The sequence below is a fragment of the Glossina fuscipes genome, unplaced genomic scaffold, assembly GCF_014805625.2.
Source record: "Glossina fuscipes isolate IAEA_lab_2018 unplaced genomic scaffold, Yale_Gfus_2 0, whole genome shotgun sequence".
Taxonomy (NCBI): domain Eukaryota; kingdom Metazoa; phylum Arthropoda; class Insecta; order Diptera; family Glossinidae; genus Glossina; species Glossina fuscipes.
In genome coordinates, this window is record NW_023998414.1 from 20,179,474 (window position 1) to 20,198,961 (window position 19,488).

The following is a 19,488-nucleotide window of genomic DNA, read 5'->3' on the forward strand; positions in this document are numbered from 1 at the left end:
CTCTCATCAAAAAAACAACGTATAGTTTCTCTTAAAAACCTATTGAATGATAAGGAAAATACGCACCTGTCAAATCTAGGGTAAACATGCTTCAATACCGGATCAACACATTGAAAAATGCTCCACACAAAATTTTAAAACAAATCTAAAAACTTAAAAAAAAAATTATTCACATATAGTGTAAGTTTATGTAAGAATATGTCATGGAAACAACAATAAAAAATTTTTTAAATATTCTTGAAGCATTTCCCTCTAAGCGCTTTAAAATATTCAAAAATTTCATAAAAATTATATATTTTTCTACAATTTTTTTAAAAAGTGAAAAACGTTCTTAATGCTTAATGATAGTCATCAAGGCTTGAGTAAAAATTTACCGTTAGCTAAACAAATATTATAAATACATCCCTGCGTTTTCGAGGTGCGTATACATACTTTCTCACCACGGACAAATGAGAATAAAAAGGAAACGATGGAGAGCACAGCTGATTTTGACAATTAGAGAAATATCTATGTATATGTATATGGGAAAGAAAAGAAAACGCATTACGGCAACTGCCGGCAGTATAAAGATAAAATTTTGTGTATTTTGAGACGGAATAAATTTGTGTTTATTGTTTTTTATTAATGATATTAAAGAGAAAATCCTCAGTAAATTTATATAATTATTTAAATAATTGATACTTCGGATAATTATTTTTTTGCTTTTTAAAAGAAACGTATGTAATATTCAATGCTTTTGTTTGTAAAAAATCGACGTCATTAACGTCGTCAACAATAAAAATACGCAACGGGAAAGGAGCAATGTGTGATGGCGCTTTTTTTTCATTTTGCTGTTTATAAATAAATATGCAATTTGAATATTCACAATTTACGCTTTTAACGACTAATCTAATCGTAGACATAAAACAATTTATGAATCGAATATGACAAAAAGCGACAAGTAAAGCTTGCAAAACGAAAAAGTTATTCACAATTGAGGTCGAACAATCTAAGTCCAAATACGTAGTTTATCATAAGTATAGATAAAGAAAGCACGATATCAGTTAGCCAAGGTGTGCAAAAACCAAAGGAAATTCAGTAGTTTACAATTTCGTTTTTGTAAAAGCTTAAAAACAATAAATGAAATTCTCCACGTGCATTAATTACCATTATCAGCTTGATTTATCGCCTTTTCAGCAGCAGTAACAATTGTTCTTTTTTTTTTTCATTTGATTTCGTATAATTTTACAGCCGGTCATCATAGCTATCTAGTGAAGTCAATTTCATATTTTATCTATACACATGCACACATATATATTGGTTTTTGTATTTTTGAACTTAAGACTAAGCTTATAAGTATTAATTTTAATTTCTCAAGTTTTAATATACAGAGAGTATACAAATTCCACGGCTTTCCGCAACGAATCATCGAATTGAAAGAACACCCAAAGGGAGTATTGTTGAATAACATAAGTAGAAAATGAATATAGACATAGATACGCTAACGAATGAATGGGATGAACTCAGCAGAGAATATTCTGAGCTCGAGGTAAGTTGAATACGTTGTTCGTTGTATAATGCAATTGATATTATGGTTCGCTTTCTATGATATAAATCTAAAAATGATGCGTAAACACAACGAGCTTATGACTCAAGTAAAAATAATAGCTATTTAAACTAGATTCATAGGTAAATTTTGTGTAAACAATTATGAATATGTTAGATTTGAAAATTTCAACTGCGCATACATGTACATATATATATAAATTCAATTTTAATTTAACCAGCTGAAGAGTCTACACAATAGTGGTGCGAACTTTACAAGCTCAATTAAATATATATATCCGGACTTGGCCAGAGTGTAAGGCTTTGATTTACGTATCAGACAATATTCCTAGCAGTAAAAAAAAAATCTCAAAGGCAAGGCATATCCCATTTAAGGAGCTTAGCGACTCATTTCTTTTTTCTTGCAAATTTCAATATAAATAAAAAAAAAAAACAAATAAGAAAGTAATATTAAGCTGTGATCGAATTTTGTATATCTACCACATTTATATTAAAATAGAATATGCAGATATTTATCGGTGCAGTTTATGAGTAATGAAAAAAAAGCAAATAAAAGAAACGTGCTTTCAACCGATTTCGCGTTACCTCGTGCTCTGGGCGTGTCCCTTGACCGATTTAGTCCACTTTTAATGTCCATCTGAGTGCAAGATCTTTTAATACTCATGCCAAATTGAAAACGCAGATATTACATGTCTCTCTATTTCTTTCGTTTTTCTCTCTTCTTTATGACACCATAGGAGATATAGCCTGAGTGATTGTTCATATTAAAAAAAAGAAGCAAAAGTATATGTCACATGGGTGGGAGGAATCCTCCAAACTTTGCGTGAAAAACCTCAATCGCATACAACGATCGGCTCAGATATTTATACGCGAGGAAGGTGTGTCCAAAACTCCCCTAAGCGCCGACATAATATGGCTTGTGTTGTCCGTATGTAGAAGTGCACCCAAAGCAAGTGTCTCTACAGAGATACAAGAGATTTGTGCACCAAATAAGTCATCTAACAAGATTGTTACACGACTTACTCAGCGTCCCCATTCCATTTATTCTGAAATCACCTGTATACTGCACAACACACTGCCAGGACTCGTCGTTCTTTAGCCATACTGCCCGCCTTTTGAACAACCCACCAGCAAGGCTTTTTCCCACGCTACCTAATGTCTCGATTTTCACGAGCACTACTTTCTCTCTCTCTCTCTCTCTCTCTCTCTCTCTCTCCCCATCTTTCTTTCTTTCTCTCTCCTTCGCTCTCTCTCTTTCTTTCTTTCTCTTTCTCTCTCTTCAGCCCTCTCTTCCTTTAATCGTTCCTGATAACAAGCATATCCGCAAGTATAGGGGGCGTAAAAGAGTGAAACATGCGACTAAAAGAAAGGAAAGGAATATAAAGTAGAAGACTTAGGAAAAAATAAAATATGAAATTGAAATATGAAAGGAGACTAACTGTCGCACTTTGTACTCTTTTTTTTTAGTTTCTATTTCTGAACGGCCTTAATGAACCAATCTTGTCGCAATCGTACATTGAAAATGTCTGTGTCCCAAACGTAAACGACGTCTTCGTTTCAGCGTCGACTAGTTCTTGATATTCCATTACGTAGCATATCCTGCGTCACTCTTAACATTCGACGCAAGTCTCTCTTCATTCCTTACGAGCGGCGGAACGATCATAATTTTTACACAGTATCAATAGACAAGTTAAAGTTGAAAGTGAACTTTGAAAATAAGAAAAATATAAATGTTTGCAAAAGACTAGAAGCGTAAATAAATAGAAGACTTTGGCAAACGGAAGAGATTGCAATAAATATCTCGCTCCAGGCTTGAAGGATGTTAACAGAAGTGAAGTGGTTCTGTTAGCATAGTGTATAGAAAAAATCTTGCAATGATTGAAATTAAAAATAGTTCCCTGAGTAACATCAACATTTTGTCTAATTAACGATCTCGAGTGACCTCTCCTCCAGGTACACAATTACGAAACTAGTCCCAAATGCGTTTATCCAAGATTCGTTTCAAAATCGATAAAGCTCATGTACTTGATTAATTTCTTGCAATCTTTCGTTTTCCCCACAGGAATGCAACCGTACATATATTGAACTTTTGGAACAATTGCATTCACATCAGCAGAAATGTTTCAATGAAATCAAACATCAGCGCTATCGGATGAATCAAATCTGCGCTTCATTAAGGCAGTAAGTGAAGAAAAACTTCTTTATTTAAAAAGGGACTCGAAAAAAAAATATCTAAAAATCCATAATCCTAAGGCATTCTAGCTTAAGATTAAGAAGAAACTTTAAATCTAATACGAGCTTGAGTGATTTTATCAACATTTCATTTTAATATAGATTTAAAAATGTTCAATCACCAGACGAGAAAGAAAAAATCGCCAATTTAGAAAAGAATACAATCAAACGTAAAGCACAATTACATGAAATCGAGCAATCGTTACCAGCGAAATCGGGTCGTTATCTAAGGGTAAGAAAGAACATTTCAATTTATTACTTTGTCTGGAGCATTTTTCATTTTTATGCAAAAAATAGATCATACTGGGTGACGTGAACGTTTCGATACTCAATAGAAATGACAAAGTTCGTTATAAAGATGAATACGAAAAATTCAAATTAATTTTGAATGTTATTGGATTGTTAATGGCTTTCCTTAACCTTCTATTCAATTATAGGTAAGTAAGTTATTATAACGTAGTAAGGGGAAACGAAGGTCTAAAATTTGAAATTTTTGATTTTGATAACTTGTTTGACTAAGGGTCTTGGAACTATCTTATATATTCCTATTGGTTTGGTATTACTGTACATTAACCATACGTGAGTCAATTTTGAAAGTGAATGGTTCACGTATTAAAGGCTGGTGGCGAGCTCATCATTTCATATCAACGGTTGCGGCTGGCGTATTATTGGTATGGCCTCAAGGCGAACACTGGCAATTGTTTCGTAAACAATTTATGTATTTTAATGCTTACATAAGTAAGTATCTTAACTTGATTGCATATTTGAAACACAATTATTGAATTGAAAATAATTATTTCTTATGGGAAAGGTGTCGTACAATATCTTCAATTTGGATATCAAAAGGGTCTTCTGTATCGTTTAAAAGCTTTAGGTGAACGTCACAATATGGATATCACTATTGAAGGCTTCCACTCATGGATGTGGCGTGGCCTAAGTTTCTTGCTGCCTTTCCTATTTGTGGGTTACGCTTTTCAAGCCTACAATGCCTGGACTTTATATCATTTATCTTACGAACCGGTTGATGCCCCCTGGCACGTAAGTATAAAAACTTTCACTCAGCATACACATAGACATTCGGCAAAAAATCAACAGAGTTCCCACAAGTCAAATAAATTTCTTTAGAAATTCCCAAGCTTCCTCTTCCTTCTAATTAATCGAGTCTTACGAGGCAAGTGTAAATAAACTATTAATAGAGAACGATTTTTCAGTCGTTACTTACAAAAAATTTGAACAAATAAAAAAAGTGTATTCACTTATGACTAACACCTTTATATCCGCTGCCTTTATCCTGAAAAAGCTATATTTCCATACTCTGTAATATTGTTTAGCTGATCTTTTCAAAGTTTTGTAGAATACACATAAGAATTTTATTCTGTGTCTATTATAACTTATGAGTAAAAAGCAAAAAACCCAGAGTGCAACGGTGTTGTCCATAGTTCCTGGTGCGTGGTAGATGTGCCCCGGTTTAGCCCATTTTCAATACCAACCTGAGCCAAAGTGAGCTTGCCACAAGTTATTTGCGATCAACCAACAGCCCACGCTAAGTAGCGAACGTTTGCAATAAGTTATAATTATTGCATCGTTCCTTCCATCTATCGACTAATAACATATGACATTTTGTAGAAAAACATATATATAGAAAATATCTTGAATATTTGAAATCATATAATTATAAACTACGCATGTAATCACATGTCTGTGAGTGATTAGGTACATGCCTTGGGCCTATTTAGTTGAATTCCAATGTAGAATTTGAATTGAGTCTAAGCGCGTTACTTTAACAAAGCCTTGGACTAGTAAAATAAGAAAAAAGATAAGTGTAGGGATTTTGTGGGGAGGAACTAATTAGATGGAATTTCATGATTTCTGAATTTAACTTTTATCACTCAAAACCATCAGTTTTGAAATCGTTATTTCAACAGATGAACACCGAAATTAACAAAATGACGTTAGTTTTTGTTAACACATCAGCTATTCTTACTTATCGGCCCTAAAATTTGCAAAAGCCTTTCTAGTTGAAACCAAATTTCGGTTTTCATCACTAAAAAATTTATCATGATGCGAAGCCTTTAGGGCCCTTAGGACCTTAACTTAAACGTCTTCATTTCAGATGGTTATCTTATAGCCTAGCAATCAAACCGGAAAGTTAAAAAAGGTCTGATTTCTTAAAATTTACCATTGCAAACTTTTTCAGGTCTCTGTGATGTGCGGTCTATTCTGGGTGTTATTCATAGGAAATTTAACTACAACTTTACTGGTAGTACCCGAGAAGATACGTGAGAAAACTAAGGAACGTTATCGTTTAATCAGCATGGGCAAATCCATGAAGTTAAGAAAGATGATGAAGGTAAGTAAGTTTTGCTTTCCATACCTAGCAAAAAAAAGTGTCAATCAATTTTGCTTTCCATTTATAAAACCACGAAAAGTCATTGGAGTCATTAAAACTCTGTGTTCACTTAATTCAGGAAAGTGGAGCGAATTTTTTAGTTTAGGCTCCCAACACTTTAATAAATGAAAGTTGCTGGTCCTAAAGAGGCATTTAGTTTTTTGAGTGTAGAAGATGTACCGAATTACTATTACTGGGAACGAACCAAATGTAATGAATTGCTTTATTAAGGATCCAACTGGCCACTGGTAGTTTATTTAAAAAAATTTCCATGTTTTCACTCTTTACTTTCTTAATAGTGTAGTTGCTGCTCTCCCATTAACGATCATTAACCTGATTTGCAATCTTTTAAAAAAATTTTGATTTAATTCCTCTTTTTTATATTTATTTAGCAAAACAGCATTAGCGAAAATGATATAGATATTGCTGCAGAAAATAGCGTCGTGACCAACGTTACCAGTTCTTTGGAAGATGATGGGGAAAAGAAATGCAATTAATGATGAAATTTACTAAGCATCCAAATCATGAAAAAACTGCTGTAACTTTATATATATATATATATATATATATATATAGTGACGAAACGTAACCTACCGAAAACATTTGAAATTTCATTCTCATTACAAAAAAAAAAAAAAAAAAAAAAAAACCAGTCTATAGCGATTTATACCCCGAATGTGTATAAGTAGCTAACTGATTTCTATTTATTTATATTTTAGAAAATTCTACTGTGTTTAAAAGAAAATATAAATGAAAGCAATTTTTTATAGATAGATTATATAACATTTAACAAAACACTAAAAGCGAAAAGCATATAAAAAGAAGAAGAAGAAGAAAAGGAAAATTAAAGAGAACCGGAATTCATTGAAATCTTTTCAATTTAAATTTTAATGATAGAGCGAATGATAGTTTATTTATTTATTTATTTATTTATGCTCCCTGAACCATGTCGAGCCCGGTTAGATGGCGAATCATTGAAAATATACTAAATAAGTTCATTCCACATATGATTATGAATTGTTTAAAATCCTTAATACATTTGAATATTTCTTTTGAATTCTCAAGTATTTTGGTTTGAACTTAATGCATTTTGTTAAAGAATTAACAACAAAATCTAAGTATATAGCAAATTATTATTCAGTTTAAAAGTTAAGTTATAAACTATTTTGTATTTAGTTTACAACTGATTATCAAGGATAAAATTCTTTTTCAAATTACTTTAATATTACTAACGCAAAACTACGATGAATTAAAAAAAAAAAAAAGTTTAGTCTACATAATCCAAGTAACATGAAGTTATGAAAACAACAAAAACAAGAATATGTATGTGAAATAAAAAAATAAAAGTCTTTGAAAACAATTGCAATCTATGCAAAATGTGTTTACATATATATATATATATATATCATATATTCTCACATGGTTGTGCACATTTATGTTCTGGATATAAATCATTCTCCTCCTTAGCAGTCGTTTAAGAAAGTTTAAGCGTTATTACAATTGAAATGAATACCCAGGTATGACAGCATTTATTTTTATTTACTTTTCAAAGGTTAAAGTTCGCACTTAAGCATATGGTAACTTTTTTTCACTTTTCATTTTGAGGTGTGTCAGTCTTTCTCTCTTTTGTTTGAAAGGTTTTGCAGAGTTTTTCCCTTCATCCATCAGGTGAGTATGTTAGCTTGTGCGTAACTTAAGTGACATCCTGAAAAAGACACTGAATACGATATAACGCACAAGAGCGGCCAGTTGATCATTGCCTCTTTCTTTACACCTAACTGACGTCTCAAGCAAATAATCGACAATGAACGATGTAATAGATTTCGGAAAATTCGACCGAATATCACTTGTCTTCCAATTTTTTCACGAATAATTATTTCAAACGTAAGCACTTTTATGTAATGAAATGACAAGATAAAGTGCATTAACACGATATGATATAAATTTTGTGTAAGATGGAAAAGTTTAGTGTGGCACGCATGGACCCGCATTTTAGTTATACATCAGCAAATATTACCAAACGTTTTTATTTTCCTTTTTTCCTTAACTGTAGACATGTTAATGTTTGCTTTGATTAAATTGCAAGTTTAGCCAACTTCCAATGTGCATTTTCCGATATTGCTGGTAAGAATCGAAGGAAAGAACATTAGCGCTTAACGCTGTGCAATGATTTTTGATAACACTTGTTCATTATATATGGAACGCGATATTCCAAATAAATGTATCTGACTTTTTTATACCCATAAGTCGAAGGATGAGGCCCAACAGGAAGCTTCAGATATCCCACAAAATATACATATTTTTGATCAGCATCAAATTATTGAGCGATTTGAGCACGTCCGTTTGTCCGAAAAAACCGACTTAAAACTTGGCAGAAACATTGGAATTTCTTGCACGGAATTGCAAGTTGAAAATGGACCAAATCGGTCGAAGGGCACGCTTACACGTAAACTGACGACACCTCACATTTCCAAAAGAAATAAAAAATTGATTCTTTTGCTCATTACTCGTACACTACACAACAGATAAGTCTACAAAAATTTAAAAGTATATTGTATGAGCAATGCTGTACCTAGTACCTCTACATAAATAGAAAAAATTGCCAGGCGTACTCAATTTTGTATACCCATAAAATGTACAAATTCTTGCCCAATTTTAAATTCGGAATGCGTAGAAGCATGTTCGTCCATCAAACTGTGTAGTATCTATGGTAGACATTGTTCTATTAGCGATAATGAAGATATCGTGCACCAACTTGCAAAACATTTTGAAAATGAGCCAAAATTTTCAAAGGACACATCTATGCAACGGAATCGGAGCACCTTTGCTTTCCATGTGTCTTGCCAGTTACTCATAAGCTACAAACAGATGCACGATATAAATTTGCACAATTATTTTAGAAAATGGAAAAGCCGGTCACGCCTACCTAATATTGTAAGCTATGGAAATTTAGTTTTTTCGTTGTTTTTTCAGCCGTTCTTAAGATAACGGTGGTGAGTATAAAAGATTCGGTCGCAACCGATTATAATTACTATTAGAAACTATTTCTGCTTTTTGCCCTGAGAAACTTGGTTTACGAACTATCCTATGAAGATAGGTTATTACTTATATCCTTATCGTCAACGGAAAGACGTAGATTTAATCCACTTAGGGTGTCTTACGAAAATTCAAACCTAATCACTTTATCGTATTCCTTACGGAGTCGCGCCTTGCCGATGTCATACTTAAACAAAATGTCGCGCCGTCCGATTCGCCAAATTATTTATGTCTCGGTACACTTTCAATGTAATTTTTGTGTTCGATATGTTCACATGTTTTTTAAATCCATCATCGCCGAGACGTGGTTATAATAATTAGGATTAGCGGATTGGTTGGTTCACCTTAGGCACTGGCGACGACTATTCGACCTTACGAATAAGAAATAGTTAGCTTAACCTAACTGGTCTCCCGGAATAACTGACAAGACAATTAGAATGGGGATTTTCTTATCTTAGCTGCATACCCCGATTATTTAATCATCCGGATAGGGGATAATTGGGCTTAGCTTAGCTGCCATCGCTGAATAACTACATGGGCAGCTCTGCATAATAGCGTAGCTTAGACTTAGGCAGTGATCGGCCATCCGGTTCAAATTGCTGGCTCTCGTAACGCATTATATCCTTCAGAATCGTGAAACGCAAAAAGGTTATCATAATTGAAAAAGAGAAGAAGAAAAGTAAATCGAGTGTTCGGGATTACCTCAAACAGGTTTGCCTGTACAGGTTTTTCATCCTTAGCACCAAAAATAATTAAAATAATCCGTCGTTTGTAAAACCGGTCTTACTAAGAGCAAATCCAAACCTAAATACTTTAGGTATATACATTTTCTTGAAAGAGAATTTTCTGCAAAGTTCTGAAACATATCCCGACTAAGAAGAACGGTTACACTTCTTTCTCCTTTATTTATTTATGTCACATACTTGTTGTAAAAATGCAAATTTTGATCGCTCTACCGGAGGATGGCGGAGTGTTCATGTGTGATATGAAAACGCGTGAAGAAAGCTCCAATGGCGGCACAAAATATATATATATATATATTGTTAATCAGTATTAAACTCTTAATCGATTTAAGCGTCTCCGTCTGTCTGTGTAATGTCTGTGCTCCTGATCACAAAAGCGAAAAGTCATCATCTTTAAATGCCTGGAGCTAGTATTGTAGGTATTTAATCTAATCTTCTGTAGGCTTCGTCTTTATTGCGTAAGTCATCTAAATTGTATTTCGCTTAATCTTATTCTGTATTGGCGGTTTAATAGATAAAATAAAAAAAAAGGTTGCATAAATATTGGAAGTGCTTGCACTTAGAATACGAAATAAAGGGAGAACATCTTGCTTTTCAAAGGCAAAAAAAATTGGGTTTTTTTCTCGTTGTTTATTAACAACATCCAATAAGATAAGAAAAATTTTCATGCATACAGGTAAGTATGTCGTATCTGTACAAAAGTCAAAAGAAATTTAACACATCCACACAACAATATAGAATATCAAGCAAGACTTTTGCACTGTTCAGAGCGAAGCTTCAGAGCTTCCATAAAATATACATATGTGGTCAGTCGCAATTACGGAATTGTACTCTTGACTATTTCTTAAACTTTATCAAAATCTTAATTTTTACAATTGTGGCAATTCCACAGCAAGGGACATCGTTCATTAAGAACTGACGTAGATCATCAGTATATCAAAAGTGTAGAGCGAGCATAGGTATATAAAAATCTTTTCATAAAATTAAAAGTACATCCACTTTCTTAAGAATTAAAAATTTAAGTGCCTCCACTTGATCCTCGACGGTACTAATCTTAACAATCATTATAAAAATTTCTAAGCGACGAAATTGAGCGCCGTACGACTTGGAAACGACTTTTCAGACGTCAAGAGTTACTCAAGAGATTAAAAGGAAATTATTTGCACGATATTCTGACTAGCGATAAAATGAGTATGCGCCATGACAATCCCAAGCACGAAAAGAAATGGCGCAAGCCATACAAATTACTAACATTGACTGTAGAGCTAAGAATTCGTAAACTCATTTACTCGATGCGGTGCAATCATCTGAAGGAGGCGCTACCAACAGCAGTTAATGAAATCGTTTGCGATCTTTACATTCCAAAGGGCGTGAGAAGTTAATTTTAACTATAAAATTTAATTTGAAACCTAAATATTGCCAATGAAATAAATCAAATCAAGTCAAAACACCTCGATCACGTATTTCAGACATCTTCTATTCTAAATAGATATACGATAAAAGATGCCAAATTGTACGATACAAAGCGGCTAGCAATACTAGATTTAATCTTGACTTGCAATTTCTTTTTGATCTGCAAAGTCAGTTTATCATATATGAGTGGAAAATATAATGCAGATCTCACTCATTCGATGAGGATACGAATATTGATAATTAGCGCTTGTTTCCATTTCACATGCATACACATGCATATGATGGCAAGATTAATATCCACCAAGTAACTACAATCGTTCCGTCCCGTAGTTGTACGAACTCTGTGAAATATGTCTGTCTGTCTATTCCTGATCAAATCAAAATTCTCAATAATCAAGTGTAAAGCGTGTATTATGTATGTAGTTTTTATAATTTTCTTTTCAATCAAGTGTCAAGTAATAGTTCTTGTGTCGTACCGCCTAGAAAATAAGGAGTAAAGATATCGTCAAGTTACTTTTTATCGGAAAGCATCTTAAAGATGGGAATCAATCTCTGTTCTTGACATCTGAAAATTTGTTGACAAGCGAAAATTTATCTCTTAAGAGTATTTGAAGTCTGACATAGCTAAATCGATTCAGAATTGAACGCTGATGTAGGATAGATAGACACGTCTAATGCACATGCGGAAAGCATTCTTATTAAAAAGTCAAGTTTAGTAAATAAAGATTTGAATTTTCAAAAAGGTATTTGAACGGAAGATCTGATAATGTTGTTTATTTTCGTTGCATTTTCTTAGCTAAGCAAAGGGTGACTTAAAACACTTTTCTATTCCCTATGCTTTTCGTTAGAAATTTTACCAAAGAGATGATATCGCTCATGAACACTTTATCAGCTTAAAACTCGCCTGCTTTGTGGATGTACAAAGTACTAAGGTTATGCTAATGGACAGAATAAAAAATTATTCCGACTTTGGGATTAATCGCAGACAATACGGTTTCTATAAATTTTAAAATATTTGTAGAGAAAAAAGGCTTCTTAAGCAAGCAATTGCTCTGAAGTTTAATTTAAAGATTTCGTGCGAATGGATAAAAACTATATATATATATATATGCGTCCGCATACATATACACATGCATTTATCACCTGTGAACCGAATGGTAATTAATTTTCATGGTTTACGTATGCCATAAATTTTCACAAAAGAAATGAGCGAAGGATTACAGTAACGTTATGCCAGCACATACAGACACATAATTTTCAAGATATACTAATGTATGTATGTAAGAAAGTAAAAATAAAAAATAACAAATAAGAAAATTACATTCGGCTGTAGCCGAATCTTTCATGCTCAGTAACTTTATTAAAAACAACAAAAAAATTCCGAAAAAATACAATTTCGTTACCCCAACAATACTGCATTCATCAACTATATAATGTATCCGCGGAAATCTTTTTTACTTTTATAGGTAATGAAAAAAAAAGAAAAAACGTCAATATATATTTTTTTTTTATTTTTTGAAAATAAAGATATTCTCAGTTTAGGTTTCACTTTCTTTAGCCGCTTTAATCAACTTCCATTACCAATGCTTTTAACAAATTTGATGTCGATATTTTAGTTATTGCGAACGCGAGTATGATTACCATAGGCAGGCAAATAGGCAGATAGACAGACAGGCGGACGAAAGTTGATGTTGATCGAGAAGGATCCTTAGGATCCCTTCTCTCTGAGTGTTGCAAACGCTTTAACAAAACGTATATATCACTAATTTTGCTTGGGTGGTGGGAAAAAAAAAAAACCAAGATAGAGTATAACACAACGGTGTTGGTAAGCGAAGAGTAAAAGTGATTTGGTTGAGGGAAAAACGCAGTATCTTACAACATGGAAAACAATAATTCGCTCGCTATTCAATTTAAATTAAAACCAAGTAAGAAAAAGGGAAATGCTCAGCTGTGATCGAATCTTTCATATCCATAACTGTTAACCTGAAAAAAATCAGCCCTACACTTGTATAATAGTAGATGAACAATAAGCTAAGAAAACCTTTTTTTTTTTTTTTTTTTTTTTTAATATAGAGATGTTCCCTGGTTTTGTAATATTATAGGCATGTCCTCCGCCCATCGATTTGCTCCATTTGCAATATCAAACTCTCGGTTGGAGCTAATATTTTATATATTTTGTACCAAGAGAAGGTTACGCATATGCGGACAGACTTTGTTATTGACGATTAATCTTGCTCATAGCGTCTATAAATGCGTTCTGCGCGTTACAAACATTTTAATGAGTGCGAATATGCTCGCAACGTTCGCTTATAAGTATAATAAGAAAATAAATATGAAACGACTAAAGCGAAAAGTGCATAACTCATTTATTGCGTTGCTGTTGTTATTGCGATTTAAAAGAAAATAATATAAATTATAATGAATGGACGAGTGTATCGTTCAAAAGCGCAACAGAAAACACAAAAACATTATCCAGAATACAAGGAATATAATATCAGCGAATCGAACAACGTTTGTCTTAATCTACCGGAGCAATGTATGTTTGGTTTTAATCAAATCTCAGGGAGGGAAGCAAAAAAAAAAAAATAAATAAATGAATCAAAATATTGCTTACTCTAAGAAGTATTGAGCCTTTAGCATTCAAAGGGAAAATAAGCAACTAATACGATATTAAGCTTAATATTATTTCGACTAAATTTCATATGAAAAGCATTATTAATCATACGTCCGCACGTACAATCACCGTTACATACAATACAATCACTTCACTTCTTTTTCATAACAATTGTTCATTGCTGATTTATACCCAGGCACTACACATATACATACATATACAAATATACAAATTCATATACATAGACAATACTTATTTCATATCAATTCACAACTCAATTTATGCAATACCGGTAATAAGAATTTCGTACAATAAATATCAGGATTTTCTCTTCTCATTATTATTGTTTAAAGCACATGTTTACCTAAGTTTTGTATGAATGCTTTATAAATTCTCAGTGATGATTTAACGATGCGCAGGCAAACAAACATACATAAATGATATTTTGAAAATAAAGACTTGTATATACATATATTTTAAATGCACTAAAGGTTCGTTTCTTTATTAATTCTTTTGAACATTATGTGTACTTATTGTTATCTTTTACCTCGTTCACGATAAAATATAGAGATAGATTCTTCTTTAAGCACATCTGATTAAATTTTCTGATTGCAGAGTACACTTATACTTAATAGAAGTGAAATATGTATATAAATATAAAGATATCGAAACAGTCATAACACACTTCGCTTCGCATTTTACCCGTGCAACGATAAATGAGTTATATTCGCCTTCGAATGAATTCCCGATATATTCCAAGTAAATAGTTAACCTTCCTCTATCGACGTACGTCACTGTTTAAATTTGATTTACTGTTGTTCTAGCGAAATATAAATTTTAATTAAATCTTTCAAGTCCGATGGACGGATTTTGCCTGTACCGAGCCATAGTAATATTTCGGTCAATAATTCTTGGGATTACGAAGCAAAAGAGAAGGGAAATGAAAACATTTCTTTTACAGAACTCGATTTTATTTACCAACATAATCACCTTCAAAAATGGTACAACCGCTCAAATGCTTCTCTAACGTTTCGATGCTTTTGTATTTCCTACACCAATTTACATATCCTTATGGATATGTTAAGTTTGTGCGACTATATGCAACATTCAGATGGACTTGCGATAGACTCAGAATCACTTTGAGCTTGCCTGTCCGTCTATTCAGTTAACAGATCGCAATTTTTGAAATATTTTGAGGAGCTATGATGCACTGACGTGTTTTACCCCGTGAACGAGTTCTATTAAGATTGCGGTCCGATCCGCCCTTTTTCGATCCTTTCCCATATAAAAACTTATTTTAAAAAGTGGTTATATGAATAATCGAATTAAACAAGGTGGTGTAGGGTATTTAATGATGGCTCACTATAATGCTTTTAAATATTATTATTATTATTATTATTATTAATTTCGCCAGAGAAATAAATTCTAAGACTAAACTCTTAAAAGCACTAGCATCTAAGGCTATCGGCTTTTATTATTAAAAACTCTACCGCACTTGATATTCGAACCCACGACCATTGACTTGCTAGTCGAGATTCCTCGCCTTCGGCTACTCAGGCGGATGCTTTTAAATATTATAAAATAACTTGTAGGGGCACTCAAAATATATTTCAGTTTTCGCAATGAGCTCGTGATAAAAATCTTTTTCCACAGACCATCTTTTTGGGCTTTGCAATTAATGCTAGCCAGAGCTGTAGAATGCACAGAGTGAGGCAGCAAACTCGATCTCTACTTCATGCAATTGCGCCAGTGTAGCCATTGACTTATGACATGGACCCTTGGTGAGTAAACACGTTATTTATTTAGAAAAGAACATTCCCATGTCCAACTTTTCAGGCAAAATAATGAGTGCACTGTATCTGCGTCCTAAACATAGGACGTTAGCTTTCTTATGAAACTACACCTTCTCCTTGTTGAGGGTTACGTTCAGGGGTTTGTTGATATATTCGGGTGTAACAATTTCTTTTGGGCGTTCCGTGATCGCACGACCTCGTTTAAAATCAACAAACCGCCGAAAAACGAAGTAACAGAACTAGTGTACGGTCATTCCTCCAAGATGAATGTAATAAAGAAGGAATGATATAAGGTCTTTAACGGTGGAAATACCGACATTTGTATATATATATATATATATATATATATTTACCAAAATGGACATATATATTTGTATTTATCAATCCCATCAAGCGGAACTTGATACTTGATTATTAAAGTAAAATTTAAAATCCACCTTGACACTCTAAACAGAAAGTTTACTAAGATCAGAAAAAGTATCAATTCCTTTAAACATGAAAGCGCATCTACATATTTTGTTGGGTTGTCCCGAATGATAAGAAAAGTTTTGATTCCAAGTGTGGTTCTAATCTGTGACATCAACACATGCAAAGATAGGCGCGCATGGCTAAATGGATTTCAAGCTAATCGAGACAATACACCTTATGGGGTCATTACATCCACTATACCTCAGTTTGCCTCACGAGTTTTCTACTTACGACTTTTCAAGTCGAAAAGATGGTTGATGGAAATATGATCGACGGACAAATCGATCGGTATAGCATAAAGTAAGTCTCAATTTCTTCTGGATGTTGTATATATCTGCACAAACTCAATATATCTATGTAGAAGAAGTGGTCTTACTTAGAAGCTTTTCCTGAAATACAAAAAATTAAATATTATTATTATTATTACTATTATTATTATTATTATTTTCGACTAATGAAATAAATTCTTAGACTAAAAAAAAAGAGATTGAGCACTAGCAACACAGGCTATCGGCTCTAATTTAAATGAATGTACATTAGATAATGAGCTTAGTAGTATTAATAAAGTAATATATAGAATTGATTTTCGATTCTAAAGCTGATTTTCGAATGTCCAAAGGGTTAATCGTTCCAAATGCAATACTTATAGCCAAGGAAAAGTTAAGGCAGTCGCAGAAAATGTGCTTTATAGTAAGAGTTTGTCCGCAACAGCAGATTGGGGAAGAAGACTTCTTCAGAATCCATTGGTGAGTTGCAATTGTATGACCAAGGCGAATTCTCGAGAATGTTTGGATCTTGGTTTTCTCAACATTTGTTGGATATAGAGGTGGAGTTAATTGAGGGTTATTGCGAGAGTAGTGTTGATGATGGTATTGTAAATTTCCTTCTGCAATTTTCTCTTTAACTTTTCTTCCAATGTATCTTTGAAGCTTTGAAACTTTTCCATGACATCATCCATAATTAGAGGAACAGAAGCAGCATACTTTGCCGCTCGATCAGCCTGCTCATTTCCCAGTAAACCGATGTGACATGGTACCCATAATATTTTAATTTTTCCGTCGGGTGTAGTAATTATATTCCTTAATTTGTTGATGGTGTTCCATGTCGAAGTCGAAGGGTTGCGAGTAGCTTGTAATACAGACAAACTGTCGGTAACAATGACGGTTTTGAGTTTGTTTTTATGGGCATGGTTGGCAGCGTGAAGGATAGCTCTGGCTTCGGTTGTGAAAGTTAAATATTATTTATAGGGTCGCTTCGATTCTCCATTTTAAAAATTACACCTCACTATTGCTTTAACACAACCAATTACTTTGAAAGTTTTTTTGCAAAATAAACACAAGCATGCCTTCTATAAGTCTGTATATATTTTTAATCCTACTTCTCTGTTTATCTGCCTGAAAAAGGTTCTTTTAATCTGGTGTAAGGGAAAACGGCAAGACATTTCCGGATTACCTAATACAACCAGAATAGCATTGTTCGAAAGTTTAGTTTTTTTTTTTAATTTTACATTAACTTGACTCAAAACTTTTGAAGAATACTCTCAACGATGCCGAACCGGTGTGAGAAACTTTAACTTTCAATGATTAATCTTAATCATCAATTATAAAAGCATTCCTAAAGTGTAAGTAAGAATACTACAAACTTCGGCTAAGTTCGTTCGAAACTTGCATTGCATTTACAAAAGTAATGCATGTTGATTTAGTCCAACTGTACATACACTTACACCGATATCTATACCATTTACATATATATATCAAGAAATCCAACTGATCCAGTTTGGTTCGTATCAAATTTCACTGACGAATTCAAAACTCGATAATCACATGCAATACAATACTAGTTCTAAACAAATCGGAAAATTTCTCGGAGAGATAAATGATCGGATGTTTGAATTAACTTAACAAAATGAATGATAAATGATTTCATGGAAAGCGCTATTAAATATATATTTCTACTGATGTAACTAATATAGGTTTTTTTGACTTATAGTTTATGTAGAGTACAAACGATTCCATGAATTCATATAAAAATGTTAAGCTAATTAAAAATGAGTTATTATTATACGTCTGAAAAAGCTTAATAATTAAATGAACCAGTTTCACTACATTAGCGAAATTTTTGCACTAATTGACCTTTAGTTTTGCCTTTTAGCCAACTAAGAAACAATTTACGGTACTAAGCAGTGTATTTAAGTTAAGCTGGAAAAACAAATTATACATGGTTGACTTTACAATAATCCTATCTAGGTCGTCTCGTATATGATTTTCTTAAAGAAGCGCATCGCCTCATTCGAACAACTTTCATATTTTTTATATATAAGTAACACTTGAAAATTCCAGTGTATAGTAGCATCTGTATAGTCGGTCGATATGCAAATGTAAAAATTAAAATATTAATATATAAATACATATATAGAACGAAGCTAGAAAGCATAAGGGCAGAAAAGATATTAATTGAAATGTAAATGAACAAATGCAGCTTTCAATATTTGAGACACCGACGAGAGTGTAGTACGTGTATGAATAATGTTAAAAAATAAATGAAATTGCACACACAAAAACTTAAGTTCAGTAGAAAGTTGAACACATATTAATACTGTAAGTTAAAAAAAAAAACAAAAAAGAAATGAATATTTATAATTCTACAAAGAAAGAAAGAAAGAAAGAAAGAACGAAAGAAAGAAAGAGGATATATAATTGATTGTGGTCGAATTTCGGATACCAATTATCGGAGCAGATATATTTTTGCAAACATTCATAGTTGGCACTCAGCCAAAAATAATGAATAGACAGTGCGGCTCGGCTCAAATGAATCTGTATTCTCAAGCAAAGAAAAATGAAGCTCTTTTCCAGACAAAGAGACGACAACGGCTCTAGCTTTCTCTTACATTTATTCGCCCCTTGCGAGATTCGCTTGCCTTGTATACGCTTGACTTGTGTAGTTTTCGAATTCATTTAGAATGCGACTTTGCTTACCTATCTCTCTTGCCATTGGCAGAATTCTTCAAGTCATAAAAAATTAGAGAGAGCAATGAACGCGATGTATTATATACATATATGTATTTCACCATAAATTTTAAGGCTTAGTATTTTTTTCTTCATGATCGCGGGTTCAAATCTCAACTCCGTTAGCCAATGTCAGACAAACTGCCAGTAAATGTGATCTGCCCATAGCTACGCGAAAGTAGTTACAAAGCCGAAGTAATTACGGAAGTACTGAAAAGAAGAAATCAAATTCCGTTTGCGCCCATGAATT

The 19,488-nt window shown here is 33.0% G+C and overlaps 1 protein-coding gene across 6 annotated transcripts; it reads left to right on the forward strand.

The window, feature by feature from the left end:
• The first annotated feature begins 679 nt into the window (after positions 1-679).
• LOC119640523 (transmembrane protein 120 homolog) lies at positions 680-6,750 on the forward strand. Of its 6 annotated transcripts, none has more exons than XM_038038624.1 (9): positions 680-716; positions 1,358-1,528; positions 3,608-3,726; positions 3,880-4,009; positions 4,075-4,214; positions 4,298-4,515; positions 4,589-4,815; positions 5,975-6,127; positions 6,559-6,750. In XM_038038624.1, the coding sequence occupies exons 2-9, from the start codon at positions 1,460-1,462 to the stop codon at positions 6,661-6,663; spliced, it is 1,161 nt and encodes a 386-aa protein (XP_037894552.1). In that variant the 5' UTR covers positions 680-716; positions 1,358-1,459; the 3' UTR covers positions 6,664-6,750. The 6 variants fall into 6 exon arrangements, with proteins under 6 accessions (XP_037894552.1, XP_037894563.1, XP_037894541.1 ...); XM_038038635.1 differs by having other exon boundaries at positions 700-716; positions 1,371-1,528; XM_038038613.1 differs by lacking the exon at positions 680-716 and adding an exon at positions 736-1,052.
• The last annotated feature ends 12,738 nt before the right edge of the window (positions 6,751-19,488 follow it).